The following is a 21,483-nucleotide window of genomic DNA, read 5'->3' as shown; positions in this document are numbered from 1 at the left end:
GCAATTTAATCATGTTGCTGTAGAAGTTATTGGGTCGAAACTTCTTCATTATTTGTTCCTTCAATATTAGCTGGATCATCATTAACCTTTTCAAGCTCCACCTACTGCAAAGTGCCACTGGTTTTGTTATCCTTTTGTGAATCCTTGTTCTTCATCATGGTTGATTCATCAAAAGTCACATCTCTACTGAAAACAATCTTCCTTGTATCAGGACACCAGAGACGGTATCCTTTTACTCCACCAGTTATACCCATGAATAATGCTTTCTTTGCTCTTGGGTCTAACTTAGATTCTTTTACATGATAACATGCAGTGGAACCAAAAACATGCAAAGAATCATAATCAGTAGCAGGTTTACTAGCCCACCTCTCTATAGGAGTTTTTCCATTTATTGCAGCTGATGGCAACCGGTTAATTAGATAGCAAGCATATGTAACTGCCTCAGCCCAAAATTCCTTGTCCAATCCAGCATTGGACAACATACATCGAACTTTCTCCAGTATAGTCTGATTCATACGTTCTGCCACCCCATTCTATTGTGGTGTATCTCGAACAGTGAAGTGTCGCACAATGCCCTCATCTTGACATACTTGTAGAAATGGATCATTCTTGTACTCAGTACTATTGTCTGATCAAAGTCGTTTGACCTTTCGACCAGTCTGGGTCTCCACCATCTTCTTCCATTTCAGAAATGCATCCAAAACTTCATTTTTTTTCTTTTCATTAGATACACCCATACTTTTCTTGAATAATCATCAACAAAAGTAACAAAATAGTGCATACCTCCCAAAGAAGCCACTTTAGTAGGTCCCCACACATTACTGTGAACGTAGTCCAGAATTCTATTTGTATTGTGAATTACTGAACCAATTTTTATCCTCGTCTGCTTGCCCAGAACACAATGTTCACAAAATTCCAATTTGCAAGAATTTGCACCTTTCAACAAGCCTTGCTTCGCCAAAATCTGCAAAGCTTTTTCACCAGCATGTCCTAATCGCATATGCCATAACCTGGTAGCCTCTGAATCTGCATCTTTCGCAAAAGCTGTTGATGTTGATCCAATAATTGTACTTCCATTTAAATAGTATAGGTTATTCCTTCTTGTGCCTTTCATCACCGTCAATACCCCAACTATTACCTTTAGTAATCCATCTCTCAAAGTGATTGTGAGCCCTTTAGATTCTAGGACCCCTAATGAGATGAGATTTTTCTTCAAGTTAGGTATGTAGCGAACATCTGTCAAGACTTTAATTGAGCCGTCGTGATTCTTCAATTGGATTGTACCTACTCCCATTGTCTTACAAGTGCTGTCATTTCCCATAAAAACAACTTCACATTCTAGTTCTTTAAGACTAGAAAACTAGTCCTTATTAGGACACATATAGTAAGTACATCCTGAATCCAAAATCCACTCATCTGTATGACATGCCATTGCCATGCCAACCAAGCTGAAGTCTGACTCATCATCATGCTCCGCTACACATGCATCAGAAATAGCCTTGCCCTTTTGTAACTTAGAACAATTCTTTTTCCAATGCCCTTTCTCACGACAAAAAGTACATTCATCTTTGGCAGGTCTCCCTTTGAACTTACTCCTTCTACAAGATTTGTTGCTGTGCGAACGACTTCTTACTATTAAGACTTCTGTAGTTGTATCTCTGTGATCTTTTTTATCTTTTTTTCGAGTCTCAGATCTATACAATGTACTACAGACTACATCAAATGTGATTGTATCCTTCCCATGAAGCAATGTGGTGGTAAGATGATCATATTCATCAGGAAGAGAATTCAACAACAATAATGCCTTGTCTTCATCTTCAAATTTCTCATCCAAATTTAGCAAGTCTGCTAAAATTTTATTGAATGAGTTCACATGGTCATTCATCGACATACCGGGTGCATACGTGAATCGATAAAGTTTCTTTTCATATAAAGCCTATTTTCAATACTTTTTGTTAAAAACTTTTCTTTCAGTGTATCCCACAAGTTCTTCGTTGATGTCTCCCTCATGACAGAGTACTTCTGCTCTTTGGCCAAACATAGGCGAATTGTTCCACATGCCTGTCTATTGATCTTGGCCCACTCCTTATCATCCATCTTGTCAGGTTTTTCTTCAAGGGCTATATCCAGATCTTACTGACATAAGATATCCAGGATCTCACATTGCCACATACCAAAATTATTGGTACCATCAAATTTCTCTACTTCAAATTTTGCATTGGTCACAGTAGTCTTTGCTGATGACGATGCCTTTTCCATTTTTCTCCTCAATCCCAACTATTGTATGTGAACAGTGCCATGAACGATCGTATTCCCCTAGTATGAATCTCGCTCTGATACCAATTGTTGTGCGGAAGCGTGTAAAAGAGTAAAATTATTGTACTAAAAAATCACACTAAGTTCAATTCCCAGGAAAGAGAGGTGGATCACAAGGATCGCTTAAGTACCAAGTCTTTCCTAGCCAGAATATCCCTCAATCGTAATTTAATAGCACAATAAATCACTACAATCACACTCACAATTCATGCAGAATAATACAATAAAGAATACAAGAATTTAATGAGGTTCAGCAAATTTTGCCTACGTCCTCGGGCACTACCAAATATATTTCACTCCAAAATACAAGTGAGAATTTACAAAGAGAGAGAGAGAGAAAACAATGTCTTAAGTAGAGAATGGCAAATTTGGGATGATGAAAAAGAGAAATGGTTAGACCTATTTATAGTTGAGGTTCAGGGATCAAAATTGCAATTATCTTATGTCAAATCTCAATCCCACTTTTGGTGCCTTAAATCCCAGATTTTGATACCCATATCTTTCTGATACCCATGTCTTTGACTTTCTATAAATATGGATGATTTCCAATAATACCATTAAGCTTTATTGCTCAGTGTATGGTTTGTTTTCTCCTTGCGTAAGTATAAGTGATCCTCGAGAATACGAGAAGCAGTTCCAGCATCTAGGAAGCGATCCTCAACTCAGCAAAGTTTGTATAGTCTTGTTTTGTTAAATATATGACATGTACTTAGGTTGAGTCGATTTTTTATATAATATATTATCTTGTGAACTTTTGGAAGCTAGAATTGATAATTTTGATTAATGGCAAATGAAATAGTTGCATAGATGATTTTGGTATACTTGAAATGCATGAGACGATGCTAAGTTTTAACTTATGAAAATGTAAGTAGGTTTAAAGGGTTAAATGGTTATCAACATGTTAATTAATTGTATGTTCGGATGAAATGGTGAAATGGTAGTAATATTTATGCATAATTTGTGTTAATTGCTTAGGATGGAGTATTGAATTATGGTATTTTAGTTAATTGATTGAATAAGTACCAAATTGGATCCTTTGGAAATAGTCAGTAACGTCGCGATGACGTCCTCTCAACGTCGCGGAGAGATAAAACAGAGAGTTACATCACAACGACGTACTCTCAATGTTGCTATGATCCTAGCCAATGAGTTGCATTGCGACGAGGAACCCTCAAAGTTGCGACGTCAACCCAATACTTTTAAATCTTTAAAATTTGGTCCTAATTCGACCTCGGGTTAGCATTAAAGCTTTCTTAAGCTCATATAAGACCCAAAATGATTGTATATTGCATCATGTGTTTACAATACTCGTAAATGAATGTTTAATGGTAATAATTGAATGTAATTTATCGTAGTTGCCTTAGCAATGAATGTGGCATCCTATAACTTAGACCCGACAATCAGGCCAGGTACGGGTTTTACAAAACCAGTCTCAAGATCCTATGTCAGCCCTACAATGTGCACAGATCAGCCATCAACTATACCAATTTTTATCCAAACAAACCACACAACGAGGATATCCCCGAGACGACTCGGAATACACATATCAAGATCAATTCTTTGCCGGATTCCTCAACTGTCTCAAAATCTTCACAACCCGTCATTAGTCTTGGTTATCATTGCATTCACATAAAATGGCACCACAATGGTGTTTAGTGTTGTCAATGCAATCACAAGTTCAGTTCCCTCCACTCTACTTATGGCTACATTTTCGGGATACTCCAGACTCCACTGCGAGCTACTCTTAACCAGGTCAATATTGCTGGAAATCTGACGATCCCAGATATCGAGTCTGCAATAGAAAGGGGGAAACTGTTTCAAGGAAGTATACATGTTCATTTGAAAATTGAACCCATACGACAAGTTATATATTCCCTGCAGCGTGGGATTTATGTAACCAGCTCAATGTCTCGCCACCCTCTCCATCCACAAATCTACAATTTGGCTTGTCATGCGGCAATCACTAAATCCCATAGAGAATGGCAACAGTCGCAGCAATCACATATCCTGGAAATCAAGGGAAAATATTGTTATTTGATTATCGACTAAAGCAAAATATGGAGCGCTTGTCAATGCCACTATGAAACTCATTTGGACAAAGAATCTTTGTGTGAACAACATTTCTCCTCCAATACAATGCTAATTATTCACAGGGATAATATCAGTGCCACTATCTTAATGCAAATCCTATTCTCCATTCTCGTAGGAAGCATTTAACTCTTGACTATCACTTTGTAAAGCAGCATGTTCATTCTGGTTACATGATGGGCGCCTATATGTTCACAGTTGATCAACTTTTGATGGTCTTACAAAATATATTGCTAGATAACGGTTTTAGTTTTTATGATCCGAGATAGGTGTAGATGATGGCTCCACCTTGTGAGGCATGTAAATAATCTAGGTAAATCTCCAGAAAGTTAGGAGTTAATATCAACAAAATAATTAAAAACTCTATAAATATCATATAAGATTTTATCCCGTAGATATAGATTTTTTTTTTAACTTAAAAGTTTAAAGTTTTGAAAGGATTACTATTTTTAAATTTAAAGTTTAAATTTTAGATGGAATTGTTATTTTTAAATTTAAATTTTAAACTTTAGATAATACTTCTATGATGTTTATAAATATCCCTACAGTTGTCTCAATGAAACAAACTTTGAGCTCAAACAACTCGTGTTACTTTATAACCCCATATATTAGTTAAACTTGGCTCCTTTTTAACTTAACTCTTGTTACTTTATAACCTCATATATTGGTTTAAACTTGAAAGGTTAAAAAAAACCAACTCCACAAGGTTTGGTTGCTAATCAGAGTGCGGCTTCCTTACAATATGAGAGATCTTAAATCCTTTTCCCTTGGGGTTTGGATGGGAAGACACTTTAAAGTTAAGGGAAATAGCTGCAACTAGCCAACTACTATTCGTGATCAAGGAAAAGCTATCATCAATAAGAAAACGATACAAGATATAGGCAATCTGCTGTTAATTTACTTTGATTCTAAGATAATCCAACAACATACAAGTCAGATTGCATGATCAGAAAAGCCATGCACTAGACAACTTACATCAGCCAGCCAGTAAAGACCAAACAAGAAAAGCTTCCATTACAACCATAAATACAGTACTAAAATACAGGAAGCAATCTAGAGGAGAAAGATATTTATCTCCTACCGAGATACTGGCATCCATATGCCAGCTCGCGTAAAGCTACTTTGTAGATTGCGATGGCATTGAAAGAGGGGTACTTGATAATCTATGGCAACATCAATGATGCAGATTCCCAACCTGTGGTGATCATTCACAAGCTGGTTTGGTGTCAAAGCAGCTTAGGCTGATTGCAAAGGCTTGAAAAGCAGATAGAGGGTATCGATAATCCATTGTGAAGATGTCTTTGCCGATTTTACCAAACTGTAAGATTACCTTCTCTTGCTCTTCAGGTGATACATTATGTGATGGCTCAACAGCTGCGACCAGCTGGAAATTCTTAACAGAGGCCACCGTCACACGCCCCTTGAAGTTAAGGCACCAGCACTGTAACTGTTCATGCCATCTAGGAGCCTTGTTTTTAAGGGCTAATGGTTCTCGTGAGCCTGGGGAGAATACTGGTGTGGCTAGGATGCTTGGGGAGATGGTGTCTACAATCAGCTCCTTTCCTTTTGAACTATGCAAGGGAGAAAGTTGCTCATCTAAGGATTGGGGGAGAGCTGATGGTGTTGGAGCAGTGCCTCCTTCTTGAATAGCAGATACAGGAATTGAGTGCAAAATGCAATGCATTCTCCTTGGTCCTCGTGTCCGGAGAACATTGAGCTCATAAGTAACTGTACCAATGCTATAGTTGCATGCAGGTAATCTTGGAGACACCTGCTTAGAGTGGAATCTACGACTCAGTCGAGCAGCAGATTGGATCATTGAGCCACATGGAGGTTGACTGTCACATACAGTGAACTTGGTACCCAAAAAATTTGACCTGAAAAGAAATCACAATATGTATAGACATGAGAGAATAATCAGACAAGCATAAGAAACTTAAAGGTGAGACTTACCTTAGTTTACCAACATACGTATTGCTCGCCCTAGAAAAATCATCTGCAACCAAAGATATAACAAAGTCTGTGCATGTTGCCCTTCTAACCTTTCTTGCTGCCAACAACAATTTATCACTCTCTCCCTCAGCTGTAAATCACAGAAGCAACACAAGTGAACACCTGATAAAAAGTGAGGGAGCTTCACACTACAGAGCTGAGTAACCCTGATTATGTCACAAAGTTGCTTCCAAAATAAATAATAAACTATGTTTCAGAGTTCTCCAACCAAAACAGGTAGACTGGCATCTTAGGTTATTCAAAGAAACCTAAGATGCCGCACTAACTTTTTGATTCGAGCATTTTTTTTCAGATAATAATGAAAGATATAAAGGTACATATTTTTAAATTTATAATTAATAATAGTAATTAAGGACATCAAAAACAAGATGACTTACAAGGCACCAGACCATAGAACAAAAGATATGTAGAACTTGTTCTGTCCCTTCTAATATAGCACTGAATTGGAGACTCACGAGGACCCGGCTGTTCATGAGCACAAAGAGAAGATATAGATAAACGTTTAAATGGAAGAACAAGAAAATCGCCACTCCCATTATTTAAAGACACCAACATGAGAGTTATTACTGAATGTGTGCAGACACAGAAGGTTATTAAAATTATACTTTAGCTTTATCTATACTATTATTTAAGCCTGACAAAGACAAAGATGCATACAACCAATATATCCGTGCAAAGTTTTGTAGCTAAATTCTGAACTTGAAGGCTCCGACAGTTTATTGTATAGGGATCAAAATGGCATATTTAATAGGAAAGTGTTTAACCTGCTTCAATGAGATAGGAAATGTGAGTCGTCCACACTGCTCTGGAGTCTTCACAATCTCCTTTGTAATTTCCCTCCAAGACCTACAAACTGCAGCACAAAATACAACGACAGCTCGAGCAGGCCAAGCTGTCTCGCTCTCTTCGACCCTCTGGATGATATCCAATAGCAATTCAGGTGGTAGATTGGCCCAGGGGCTTTGTTCTGAGAGTTGAGATTCCAATGGTGCTTCATCAGGAGCAACATGGGATCTAGTCCGGCTACGCCACAGCTTGCTTTGATCTCCCCTCTTTGACATGTTCCCAATCCCATCTTTCAGTTCCTTTAACTCCCGCATAATACCCTTCAGTGACATCTTCTTATAAGCACATCAAATCCAATTTCTCAATATTCAACTGAAAATAATAGTATATCATATCAAACACCATAAAAGATTTTCTCTTCTTTTTTTTTTTCAATTTTTCTTCACTATTCAAATCTCAGCTCAACCATAAGCAAATTCACATAAAATCAAACTCAATAAATAAAATTTAACACCCGGAAAGCACGAGATAAAGAAAACCTCAAGATCAATAACCAATAAATAGACATCAATTTTTAAAAAAATGGGTATCTTTTTACCTGAATCATCGACCGGAAAAGCTTAAAACTTGAGATTCCAAGATGAAGAAAAAAAAATGTGGAGGTCAACTCAAAGCCAACCGGTTCTAATCAAAGCCAGAACTGAATCAGCTCAGATGCATCCCAACAATCTTAGGGACCCACAGTTCAATCAACACCACAAACCTGAAAAATAAAGATCAAATCAGAATGAAAGAAATTATTAGAAATGCTTTATTTGGGGTTTTTTTTTTTTTTTTTGTAAAGGAAAGGTGCCAACTTTTCTTTTTATGAGCGGGAATCCTAAGATGGTCACGTCATTGGTAACGCTGGCGCCACGACTGCCATAATCACTGTCACCGCCTGCATTCTAACATCCCTTCCACCACCGCCGCCTCCATAACAACAAGTTTGGGGTCATCAGCGCTTTCTCTCTTCCTCCTGCTGCTGTTAAAAAGACAAAAGCTCATTCACTTAAAAAGGAACCAAAGTTGGGTTTTAGAATAAAAATAATATTCTTTAGTTGTTGTTGTTTTTTTTTTTTTTACTTTTTTTAATTAAGGTCCGATAAAAAGTAACCTTTAAATTTAATATATCTTTAATGAAACAGTCTACTCACGTGGACTGCCGTGACGATTATTTAATTAGCCCTGCTGTCAGGACACGTGTCATCAGCCAAGTATTTTGGGAGATACATCTTTTGTACCCCACCTGATTAATATTTGATGGGAGACCTTGTTCTTAAGTGCTTTCCCTTCAATTTCCCACTAAATTCAATTACCATTTATACAAATTAATAGATTCGGGTTATTGAACCAAATTCAAATCCCCCAAAGGTGGGAGACCAGTGGTAACCATTACCAGAACCTGCCATTTTGGCTAGGTTTGAAAGGCATAGTAGACATGGTAGGGTGAAAAGGTTAGAGCCATGTGAAGAAGAGCAGAAACTGTAGGGTGGAGTCCCATGCCAAATTGGAGGATAGCAAAGTTCCACAAATGCACGTTCAGGAGCCCATTCCCAATGCTCAGTGGGCTTTGATTGTTACTACTTTCATGATGGTGGACCACATGTTGCTAAGCTTACAACGTCATCCATTCACAAGTTTCCACCAAAACCAGAGTCAGCCTCAATACTATACATCACATACTCTTTCTTTTTCTACACATTTTTTAATGATTAATCAATGTCATTCATAGTTTCATGCACTAGAATATGATGAAATCACACTTTATTTTTATATATAGTCTTCCATTTCTAGAAATATTCAATCCAATAAAATTTTTTGTTCTAAAAAATAATACAAAATTCTAACTTGTATAGCTTCTTCTAATTCTCCTATTGCAATCTTTTTTATACCGAAAATAATATGAACCCATTTATTATTCATTGTTCATATTTTTATGAGAAGAGTTTTCTTTTAATAAAAGACTGTTTAAGGATTCAACATAAAAAATTTCAACATTAGTGATTTTTTATCATAACGAATAGAAGGGAGGCAAGGAATTTAAAGGCCAAAAGGGATAAGCATTGAAAAATGGAAATTTGAGTTACATCCACGTTTAGTGGCAAAGAAGTCTCTCCTTCCATGCTCATGGCTGCTCTCAAATTTGGGTGATGGGGACCGCTGGTTTAACAACCTTAAATCTCCTCATTTTGTGTGCAAAATAGGGTTGCTTTTTTCCCCGGCCGATAAGGTTAGGCGCCCATTCCCTCAATTGCAACTCTTTCCCTACTATAACTGCCACTTTTGCCACGGCCAACTCATCCGTGGGAACACACCTTTTTGGAACTTGTAATCATATAAATAATCCTAGTTTAGTAAAGTGAAGTTCACAACTTTAATCTCTTCGCTAATCTCAAAACATCAACTGTGACGAAAAAGTAATGTTTTTTCTAACAATTTAACATAATCCAAGACTATTTTTCGTCTTTTCAGAAAATGAATCGTAAAATGCTGATACAATTTAAGTCATCGATACTAAATCGTCACATATTTAGAAGAAAAAAAAAGTTTACCTGACAATTTCATATTATCAACCGTGCTAGGTCAATATTTTATGTGACTGCTTTAGTATAGTCCACTGAGTTTGAAGTATTCTTACAGAATGAATACAAATACAGTAAATAGTCTTGATTTGTTGCAAAATCTTGACAAAGGTATACGAAAACTTGTTATGCGAAAAGCGACGAAACCCATGTCTGGAATCTGTATCTTCAGAAGTTATGGCTGTTTAACAATGGGGGTGGGGACTAAACATATTTTGTTGTAACCAATTTAAGTTTTGTCTGAAACTTCTTTGGCTGTTTGTGTTAGTCGTAATTTGTTTATCCCCAATCTTCTTGTTCCCTCGTCTCTACAATTTTTCCTTTCTTGTTCTTTTTTCTTGGTTTTGGTCAGTTCTATTCATTTTTTGAAAAAAAAAAAATCAAAGGTTACTTATTATCTATTTGAATGATGGATTATAAATATGTATAAATTTGGTTTTGTTGACTGACTGAATTGGTTCCTCTTAAAGAAGTCTTTGAATTGTATTTTTTAGGCACCAATTCGTCAACAATGAAAGATTTTGTCCATTGGGAGAGGGTTTTGCCTCCTATACTCTTCTTGAGAGTCAACATGCCTCCTATACTATACATGGATGTACAATCACCTACCAAGAGGCGATGTGAGTGACTGCTCGTGATGGGATTCAAACCCTTTACTTATAGAATATAGGTCACCTATTGGGGTATACTAGTCAAGGCGGCCCCCTTTGTGAACCGTATACAGTTCTCACCGAAGGGGGACAAAACCCTCCCTAAAAAAATACCTTCTACTGTTGAGGGATCGAATCGGCATTATCAAATATGACAATTCGAAGACTTCTAGTTAGGGGTGAGCAAAACTCGATTCGACTCGAAAAAATCGAAAAAAAATTCGAATTTCGAGTTAAACGAATCGAATTATTCGAGTTAATCGAGTTATTGAATCAACTCAATTTTTTTTCAATTCGAGTTCGAATCGAGTTGAGTTTTCAATTGAATAACTCGAATAATTGAATAATTCAATATCAAACTATAATATTTGACAGTTTACCTAAACTCCCAAACCTTTTACTTTTCCTCAAAACTTTTACTCCTTCCCACTTTCCCCCAAAACTTTTACTCCTCCTCCCAACCCCCAATTTACCCAAAATCCATTTCCTACCAAAATTTTACTCTCCCATTTACTTTTTCTCAAAATTTTACTCCCAAAACCCTCAAAACCTTTTATTTTCTCTCAAAATTTTACTCCTTCCCACTTTTCCCTAAAACTTTTATTCCTTTCCATCCCACCTCCCATCTACCCCAAACCTTCCCCCTCTAATTTTTTTAATATTTTCCTCCAAAATTTTACTCTCCCTATTTACTTTCCTCAAACTTTTATTCTCCAAAACTTTTATTTTCCCCTAAACTTTTACTTCTCACCCTTTACTTTCAAATAAAAATCAAAATTATCCAAAAAATCACTAAACATAAATAGTAATAATTTTATTTATATTTACTATTTATATTATTAAATTAAATTTCACATTTTATATTATTTATATTATTGAATTGTTTAATCATATTGAATATTTATATTAAAATTGAATTATTAATTATGCCATAAAATATTCGTGTTAAAATTTTATATTGCTATCAATTTCACATTTTATTTTTAAAATAAATTTTATTAAAAAATCATATTTTTATATTTAATATATTTTTAATTCCAAAATACATAGTGACAAGAATCAAGATAATTGAAACAACTAAGCAAGTAAAGAAGCTAACCAATATAAAAATTAATAAATAAATTATGAGGTGATGAAAGTTAATAAAAAATTTGATTAAGGTAGACAAATTTTATTACGATGGGTGACAACGGTTACAAGGACCCAAAATTATTTTTTAAAATTTAACTCGAACAAATATATTCGATTCGATTCGATTCGAATTCCATCTCACTCGACTCGATTCAAGAAAACTTCAAATAAAGTTAGGATAATAAAATGAGATTCGAAAACTCGATTAACTCGAAAATTTTTGATTCGATTCGATTCGATTCGATCGAATACTCACCCCTACTTCTAGTAGAAGAGCTGATCCCCTTCAACCGGTTTCAAGAAAAAAGATTCATTTAGTTTTAGGAAATAGATTTTTTTTATTTCCTTTAAAAATGTAAAAGAGTGAGAGTACTTTTGTTTGAAATAAAATATTTTTGGAAAATTTTTTTCCAGTGTTTGGTTTTTTCTAGAAAAAAAACTTACCCCTAAAATTGGGTAATCCTCACCAATTATTCAAACGTAAAAAGAAAATATTGGGATTTTATTAGATTTAGCCTTTAACGTTTGCGTCTTTTTCAATTTGATTTTTTGGTTAAATTTGACTCTCAACCTTTTAAAACAAGCCAAATTTAACAATTAACCTTTTGAAAAAGAGTCAAAATAATTATTTTTAACGAGAAGACTAACTAAAATATTAAATTTCTAAATATGATAGCTTGCATGATAATCCGGATGTACTCCATGCTTTTTTTTTAATTTTTTTTATTTTTTATTTTTGATCTATTTTTTATAATTTCTAAATTATATTTTAAGTGACATATAAGACAAATAATGTTATGTTAACATGATGTGTACATGAATTGCCATGCGAGTTGCCACGCCAACAACATTAAAAAATAATGGTTTACTCAACATTTTCATTAAAAAAAAAGGCGATTGGACTCTTTTATGAAAGATTAACGGCCAAATTTAACTAAAAAGAAAAAAGAGAATAACAGTCAAATTAACAAAAAAAATATATATATATAAACGTTGAGGGCTGAATTTATCATTATGCCAAAAGTTCTTCACTCCTCTCTCGTGGGCCTCTCTCCTTCAACGGCACTCTCATTGGCTATCTAACCAGCGCTCTCACCTCTACTAGAGTAAGTTCCAATATCATATTCTAAATTCCTTCATTTTCTCTCTGCTTGTTATACTTGTATTCTTTAGGACTTTTTTTCCCTAAACTTTGTTTAAACTAAATGGCTCCTTGAGCTTATATTATAGCACAACAAACAAAACATGAAATTGGTTTCAACTTTGAATACACATCTTTTATAATTCAATTACTATTTCTTTGACTCACTCATTAAACCAACATCATCCAACGAATTTTTAGATCATCATTCTTTTCAGTGAAGCCACTACTCTGTGGAAGACCTTAAGATTTTTAGGGTTTTATTAGAGTTTTAAAAAAAAGTTTTCTTTTCTTCTAGTTGTATTGTTTTTCTTTGTTTAAAGTTACTTTCACCATTATATGGAGCTTGCCATAGCTAGCATTTTCTTTCCTACTTTCTGCAGGTTCAAAGCTTGTCGGGTTGCCAAAACCAGAAAGTGTGTTAGAAGCCCTCTTAATTAGTTGTATATGTGCTAATGTTTCGTTAATTTTTTCAATTTATTGCTTTTATTTTTATTGCAACAAATTAATCATTCATATGCTAGAACTAAATGTCACCTTTACATAAATAAATATTTATTATCATATTTAAAGTTAATCTTAAAATTTCAAAAAAAAAAGTTGAAAGTGAAGGTCGGATATTATTCTAATTTATAGATAAAGAAGAGAGATCATAGAGTTTTATGGGAACATTTGCTAATATAGATTTGAAGGATGTAAATAAATGCTTTTATGAAGCTTGAAATTGAAGAAAATGAAGAGCTTAGAACAAAAGCTTTTTACTTGTTGGAGGATCAAAGGAAAAATGTTTAACTGTCATTGATGATAACAATTAGGTTATGACATGTTGAAACGAATAATTGTTAATTGTTTAGAGAACACAGTGTTGAAAGGAAACGTTTAATTGCAGTGGCCACTTAGGTTATGATGAACAACACAAAACAACAAAATAAAACAATAGTACAAAAGATTGTTTACGAAGTTCAATTTTCTTACGTCTACGGAGCCTAGCTCATTAAGTAAATCAACTATCTTTAATCCCAATGCAACAACTAATTCAAGTTCTATTACTCTCTAGTATAACAACCTCACTTTTGTATGACACAAAGGATTGTTTATATAGTTTGGTTTCCCTACGTCTTATTGAGTAAATTCATTATCTTTAATCCGAATACAATAAGTGATTTAAGTTCTTTTACTCTCTAGTATAGCAACCTCACTTTTACATCTAAAGACCTAAATCACTCACCTTTGAAGTTTTCCCATGAGAACTCGGACAATTAAACAAACTTATTTATTCTTTCAAATGCACTTACAAAAATCTCGTTCCACAATAAGCAAATAAATGCTCTCAATCCCCTATACAAAACCTATATAACTCTCTTAATATATAAGAGTTTTACAAACTTATTTATTCTTTCAAATGCACTCACAAAAATCATTCCACAATAAACAAATAAGTGCTCTCAATCCCCTATACAAAACCTATACAACTCTCTTAATATATAAGAGTTTTGAGACTTCCTAACATACTAGAAATCAATTACAATTCAATCCCTATTAAATACCAAAAAATATAGTATACTTAATAAAGACTAATGTAAAGTAGACCGTAGAAGATATGGTCTTAATGATGTCTTTAATGCTATCTCTATCCATTCTCCACAATTCAAGGAATTCGATTGTTTGGTCTGATCCAATCTGATTTTTAATATATAGTTTTCAGATTTACCCTTTAATGAATTGATCATGGTTCAATCCATGTAAACATAAATGTATTCTTTATTTTTTGAATATTTTTTAAAGGCATATTAATAAATTCAACCCTTAATTCTCTTGTTCTTTTCTCTTATTTTTTTGCATTAAATTTGAGCATCAACCTTTCGAAAACAGTCAAATTGCAATTTTTTAAACAGAAATACTGACTAAAACGTTAAAATTTTAAAAATAGCATTCCACATAGCAATCCAAGTGTATTTTGTGTTATCTTTTTGAGTTTTTACGAACTTTAAATTTTTTATAATTTTTAAATTATTTGTTGTTGTAGCATATATGACAAATAGTGTCAAGTTAGCATGAAGTACATATGAACTGTCACACGAGTTGTCATGCCAACATTGTTAAAAAGTTAATGTTTTAGTCAACATTTTCGTTAAAATAAAGCTATTTGAATCTTCGTAGAAGTTTAATAGTCAAATTTAGCTAAAAAAAAGGTCAAATTGAAAAAAAGAGGTAAACGTTAAGGGCTAAATTTGGTATTATGCCATTTTTAAATATCAAATCTCTTACCTTGATTCAAGCCTATATAATATGAAGGGTCAGTAATTGGAACATTGTCAATGTACTTTTTCTATCTCATAAGCATCCTTGAAAATTGCCACATCTTTTTTTTAATACTTATTTTTAATATTTTACTATACTCATATAGGACACTTGTCAACAATCTAATCCTACTTGTAGAGTCTAAAAACTTCACTGACAGTATACCAAATATTTTTCCATAATATGAATGTAGGAAACTTTTCTGCTTTTGAATGCACATTTAGTTATGTTATGATAAAAGTTGAGGTCACAAGAGTAGGAACAACAAAAATAAAACTTTGCACATCAGTTCAAACTTAATCTATATCTACGAAGTTTTTTTCAGAGAATCAATTTACTAAAATAACCTCAGTATAAAGATTAATAATTTAAACCCAACTCTAATATTCGCAAATTGTAGTTTCGTTATTTATTATCCCAATCATTAATGACAAAATATTCTCAAAAATAAATAATTCCTAATGTGAACGGATATGAGAAACTCACTTAACACTCATTTTCTTTCAAGTAGGTAACATACAATTATTAATAGTCAACTAGTGTCGTAGAGCTAGAACTTTAGTCTCGCAAACCGCATGACCTTAGGCGATTTCTTTGCTTCAAATCTGCCAAGTCAGCCTAGCTCTAGTAAAAGTGAGAATTCTCGTAGAAATTCTCTAAGGCGCCGAAAATATAGTAGAAGCACACTCGAAATGAAAGAGCGACGAAGAACAGAAAAGCCAAAAGGAAAATAGCACGCCAACTGTTTGAGTAAATGCTCTCAAATATATTCACAACTATGAATGGAATGCTTGCAAATGAGGGGGAAGACCTCTATTTATAGTTGAGCTCCCCCAAAACCAATGATACAGATTGAGTTACATCGATGGTCAAGATTAGAGCTATCTACAATTAAAAGTCCTAAGGAATTTAAACTCTATGCAATCTTATCCCTTTAGGATTTACACTATTTACCCCGGTAACTCTAGTTTTACTGGAGTGTTTCACTAGGCTACTAAGGCTTCAAGTAGTTGGGCTTCTCCATTAATTGGTTCCATGAGTGAGGTCAGTTCCATTAAGTTACATGAGCCTCATTTCATTAATTGACCTCTATGGGACACTTTTCGCGCAATCGTCACAGGCTTTGATTCGTGGCTAGTGACATTCTTCCCCACCCATTCTGACAACGCCCTGTTGTGTCTTTGAAATGACGTTAGTTTAACTCACCTCAAAACTTTCTCGATGCCTCATTTGATTCCTAGCTAGCCTTTTTATCAAGTAGTCTTGCCCTTCAGAACACTTGCCTCGGCTTTCATCGCTTCCTAACTCGAACTGTTTCTCTCTTTTTTAGTACATCTTATTCGTAAGAGTCTTCCGCTCTCACTTTCCCGCATTATGACTTGCCTTGGTTTGGATCTCCTTGATCCGCATGCCCACATTGAACATTGGGTCAACCTTGAGTATTCCCACTAAATTTGGTTTGTAAGCCCCTCGGCTTACCTACTTTAGAACTCTAAAGGGCTCTTATATCCTTGCCAAACCAACAAGTCAAAATTAAAAAACACTACAAAAGTGTTTAAGATGTACCTCACTCATTGCATTTACTCGTCTCAGCTACCTAGTTTGCATCACCATTTTTCCCTCAAAGTTTGATGCACAACCCACCTCTCTCTTAAATGGTGGCCCCACTAATAAATCAATAGGTTTCATGTCAATTTGTCTCCCTTCTAGCACTTCCAAGGGGGTCTTTGTAGCACTCATTCAATCTACTAATTCAATGTTCTTTCCCTCATGAACATCCTCGGCTAGTTGGATTGTCGACAATACCTTCGTTTCGCCTCTCATGTCTCGACTCACCACACAACACATTGTTGTTGTCAAGTATCTAAGATGCATATACAGTCAACAAAAAGAACCAAAATTGCATTAATCTTATCGAGGAAATTTAAGCTAAAAACAAAATTACAATCATCTAAGTGAATTACCTCAAAGTCTTCCTTGCCTTTCCATTGATCGATCTGTAGCTCAACTTTTTGTGCTACTCTCACAATTAGGAGCTCTTAATAGTTAACAGTCTTGATCTTCTTAGTTAATTCTCTAACTAAGAGACCAAGTTTCCCACAACTTTTCCTGATATGAATAAGTTTGATGCCCTTGGATCATAAGAGTATTCTTCCTCTAACCTGCGATGTTGATGTCCACATACATCAACCCTTTCTGCTTACGATCCCTCTTCATTTTCGCAGAATTGAGTATCATTGAACCAAGCTTCAAAGCCTCACTCTCTAGCTCCGCTTCCACTTCTTTACTAATCATGAAAGTCTTGGATCGTTCTAAGCAGTCCCGCATCCTATGTGGACCACAACACAAGAAGTATTTCACTGGTTTCTTCTCACCCTCTTTTCCCCTCTTACCTTCTGTAACAACTCAATTTTTAATGGTGTCGGAAAAAGTGGTTTCAATACCATAATTCCAACATAGATATTTAGTAAATGTTATTCAATTAATATTTACAAGGACTATAAAGTAGTATTAAATTCTAGTTAGGAAATTTTATCGTTTGGATAGGTTAATGAGTAAAAAGGACTAAATTGTAAAAGCTACAAAGTTGAGTAATTAAATTAAAGGGGCTAAATGAATAATTTAACCATATGAAAGTTAAGTTAGTGGTATTAGATGGTATTATGCATAACAGGTGGTTAATAAAGCTTAACCTTGATTAATTAAAGTTAATTATGAAAGTCGTAAAATTTACAAAATTGTCAAGGTATACATATTATGTTAAAACTAAAATTAAGAGGAAATTTTGAAATTCTCTCTTCTGCACGGCAAAACCTAGCAAAGTTAGGGTTTTGGTTCTTTTTTATTTAAAGCTTTGATTGGTAAGTGATTCAATGCCCATTTTAAGTCATTTTTACGTTTTTGAACTCGTATTAGCTTAATCTAGCTATTCCGAGTACTAATTTGTGAAACTATTAAAAATTATAAATGTTGTCATTGATAAGTTTTTTTATTCTTTGAATTTTATGAAGGATTATGAAGTTTTATTATATGGGTGGATCATTTTGAAAAGTGATTTTAGTGATTTTAATGTTTAAGGACTAAATTGATAAAATGATAAAATTATTTGTATTTATTGTGAAATAATAGTAGATAAGGATTGTTAGAAGACCATGGAATGTTTAGTTGAAATTGGGTTTAAAGAAAAATGGTTAATTTACATGATTAGGGCTTAAGGACTAGATTGAGTAAAGGTGAAAATTGTGGGAAAATATGTAAATTGTCAAAAAGGACTTAATTGCAATAAGTGATTTATTTTTACTGTTGAAATAGTTAATTGAATGAAACTGTTGTGTTAGATCGAGAACGTGAGGATGATCACAGGAAAGGGAAAATTGTGGAGTAGTCTCCGTACTTTGGAAAATTCCTCAAATTATCCCGGTAAGTTCGTATACTTATTCAAACCACTGATGATTTTTATATTCTATGTAAATGTAGTCTTATTAAATTTTATCTCCAATATTTATGGTATCTTGGAATGAAAATGAAATACTGAATATACTGAATCGTTGCTTAAACGAGCAACCCTATTGAAACATATTGTACGCTACTCAAAGGAGTAAAAGCTCACTGATTATCTGAGTGTTACTCAACTGAGCATTATCTACTAATATACTAAATAAAGCTCAACTAAGAGTTGTTTACTAATATGTCGAGTAAGGTCAACCAAGTATTATCCATTGAATATACTAAACTACTGTACTAATTGTTAAACGGTGATCAATGTTGCATATTGTATAAATCTCGATATGTTTTTTCTAAATCGATTACTATAACTGATTGGAAAGGTTTCTCATTTATAAAACAAACTTACTAAGCTATATCCAAGCTTACATGTATTTGGTTCATTTTGTAGATTACGTTTTGAAAGCTTAGAGGATTAGATCAACACCAGAAATCACACTCTCCAGGAGATCCTTGGTAGATTTTGTTTTAGTTGGTATACATGGCATGTACTAGGATTTCTTTTGTATGTTTGATATTAATTCCTAGTGGAGCAAGTATACTTAAGTTGTGTTATTTGATGGTAACAAAAGAAACATGTTTGTATACTTTAAGTATTAATCTTGAATGAGATAACATTGACATTAGATCTGGATATGGGATAAAGTGAAATAAGGTTTGTTGATGAATAACTATACCTTGTATATGTGATCTTGAAGTTAAAATGTCATGAAACATTTTTTGGTGTCAATGAGGGCACATTGGTTTGATATATAGGTTGAATCTATTGGCATGTTTGAGTGTGTTTAGAGATGGTTTTTAACCTACGAAATTGTGTAAGTGAATGTATTTAGGTACCCAAGAGAAAAGGTGAAATTTGAGCAAGGAGTTGGTCATTTTTGTGTACACACAGCTTGGGACACGGGCTGCCACACGATCGTGTGAAGCACACGAGCAACCACACGAGCATGTAAAGCACACGGGCGTGTGCCCAAAGCGTGTTTAAAACAATATAGGTGTAGTTTTCTCACGGGCAGACACACGGCTTGCGACACGACCGTGTGAGGGTATTTCAATTGTTACACGAGCTAACACATGGCTTGTGAAACAGCCATATGATCCAAATCAGAGAGTTACACGGTCCATGCACACAGACGTGTGGGATAGCCACACGGCCATGTCAGAGCCACACGGGCTGGGCTCTGTCACATGGCCTGGATACACGGTCGTGTGACCCCTGACTTGAAAATTTTCAATTTTTTCCTAAATGTTCTGATTTTTTTTGAATTGGTCCCTAAATGTCCGTAACTTATTTTTAGAGCTTCAAAAGCTCGATTTAGTACCCGAACTCAACAGTCTCTTTCATATTGAATATTATTTGTGATTATGGAATTAAATTGAATATTTAATATAAATTATTATTAATTGTTCCAACTTGACTGGTAATATCTCATATCCTATTCCGACAATGGAAATAGGATAATGGTGTTACACCTTCGATCCTACACACGATCGAATCGAGCCTCGTTGGCACTTTTTTTAGCTCATCCTCCTCTTTGATGGTAGAAAACACGTATCGTTTCGCATAGACCCTTACCATATACAAACCTTCACAAAAAAAGCATTTCAATAGCCCATTCAATTTACTATTAGGTTTCTTCTTCCCATTTTATGGTTTCTTATTGCCAGTACAATCGTTGCAATTCTCAACTTGTCCTTTTCCATCTTCCTCACCATTTCCCTTCTCCTTGGGCTTCGAAGACTTGAACTTTTCTTTCATCGGAACAAGCTTGATTAAGGACTCTACCACGATCATAGATTTGAATAGTTCTTGGACCCCTCGACGTTCCAATTCTTGCTTAATTTGCGGCTTCAAATTATCCATGATAAAGAAGAATGCCCCATTCTCACCTAGATCCATAATTTTCAGCATTAGTTTACTAAACTCCTTCACATACTCCCGAATTGTGCCTCGTTGTGAAAACTGATGCAAATTAGCCTGAGCCTCCTTTATGACATATTGGGGGTAAAACTACTCATTAAACTCTTTCTAGAACTCCTCCTAAGTCTCAATTGTAACCTGACCACATTTTTCATTCGTGGACCTACGCCTCCACCAAAGAAGAGCAAAATCAGTAAAATATCGAGCAATAATATTTACCTTAGCGTCATTATAATTAATGCCTATGACACAGAAGTATTGTTTCATATCCCACAAGAAGTTTTCCACTTCCCTTGTGGACCTTGCCCCCTTAAACTTGTAACAGCCTATTTTTTAGTGACGTCAAAAATGGTGGTTTCAAGGCCACAAATACGATGAATGACTCCATAAATATTATTATTTAATATTTATGAGTTAAATATAGTATTATAATAAATTTTGATTTGATAATTTATGTTATTTGAATGAATAGTTAAGTTAAAGTGGTTTGTCCCTAAAGTCAAGTGATTTTGGAAAATAAGGTTTTGGAACCTTATTTCTATAAACCGAGCTCGTAAATATTATTATTAAATATTTATGAAGTTATTATAGAGGTAAATTGAAGTTTGGTCTGAAAATTTTAATGTTTAGATAGTTAATTAATTGAAAAGACTAAATCGTAAAAGCTACAAAAGTTAAATTCTATTAGTTAAAGGGTCAAATGGCTATGGAATCTTAAATTAATGACTTGATTTGTAATTAGATCATATATAAAAGTAATGGGCAGCCATGGACATTAAATTGTTAATGGTTAATTAAGTTATTAAGGGTAATATGATAATTAGGTAAAATAAAATAAAGTAAAGTAAACAAAAGATGAAAAAACATCATTGTAACACCTTAACCCATATCTGTCGCCGGAATAGGGTTACAAGGTATTATTGGACATAGCACAGATCGAGACAGATATTTACTACCTTTCTTGTTTTTAAAATCAATCTTATTAATAGAAATACATTTTATATTTAA

At 34.2% G+C, this 21,483-nt stretch overlaps 1 protein-coding gene across 2 annotated transcripts; it reads right to left on the bottom strand.

Moving 5' to 3' along the window:
- Positions 1 to 5,282: 5,282 nt before the first annotated feature.
- LOC105763276 (tubby-like F-box protein 5) lies at positions 5,283 to 8,266 on the bottom strand. 2 transcript variants are annotated; one of them, XM_012581423.2, is made up of 6 exons: positions 8,061 to 8,266; positions 7,802 to 7,966; positions 7,182 to 7,575; positions 6,795 to 6,882; positions 6,358 to 6,487; positions 5,283 to 6,281 (listed from the first exon to the last, which is right to left on the bottom strand). In XM_012581423.2, exons 3-6 carry the CDS (start codon positions 7,533 to 7,535, stop codon positions 5,609 to 5,611), a joined length of 1,245 nt encoding a protein of 414 aa, XP_012436877.2. In that variant the 5' UTR covers positions 7,536 to 7,575; positions 7,802 to 7,966; positions 8,061 to 8,266; the 3' UTR covers positions 5,283 to 5,608. The 2 variants fall into 2 exon arrangements, with proteins under 2 accessions (XP_012436877.2, XP_052481528.1); XM_052625568.1 differs by having other exon boundaries at positions 7,182 to 7,523.
- Between the last annotated feature and the right edge of the window lie 13,217 nt (positions 8,267 to 21,483).

This window comes from Gossypium raimondii, chromosome 12, assembly GCF_025698545.1.
Source record: "Gossypium raimondii isolate GPD5lz chromosome 12, ASM2569854v1, whole genome shotgun sequence".
NCBI classification, from domain to species: Eukaryota; Viridiplantae; Streptophyta; class Magnoliopsida; order Malvales; family Malvaceae; genus Gossypium; species Gossypium raimondii.
Note: the sequence above shows the minus strand (reverse complement) of the source record. Positions and strands in the feature narration are given on the sequence as shown.

Excerpts from the sequence above, each read along its gene's own strand:
- LOC105763276 (XM_012581423.2), bottom strand. The coding sequence starts at position 7,535 with ATGTCACTGAAGGGTATTATGCGGGAGTTAAAGGAACTGAAAGATGGG. Across the intron at positions 6,883-7,181 it reads TTCCTATCTCATTGAAGCAG|CCGGGTCCTCGTGAGTCTCC; the intron begins GTTAAACACTTT and ends GCTCATGAACAG. Across the intron at positions 6,282-6,357 it reads ACGTATGTTGGTAAACTAAG|GTCAAATTTTTTGGGTACCA; the intron begins GTAAGTCTCACC and ends ATTTCTTTTCAG.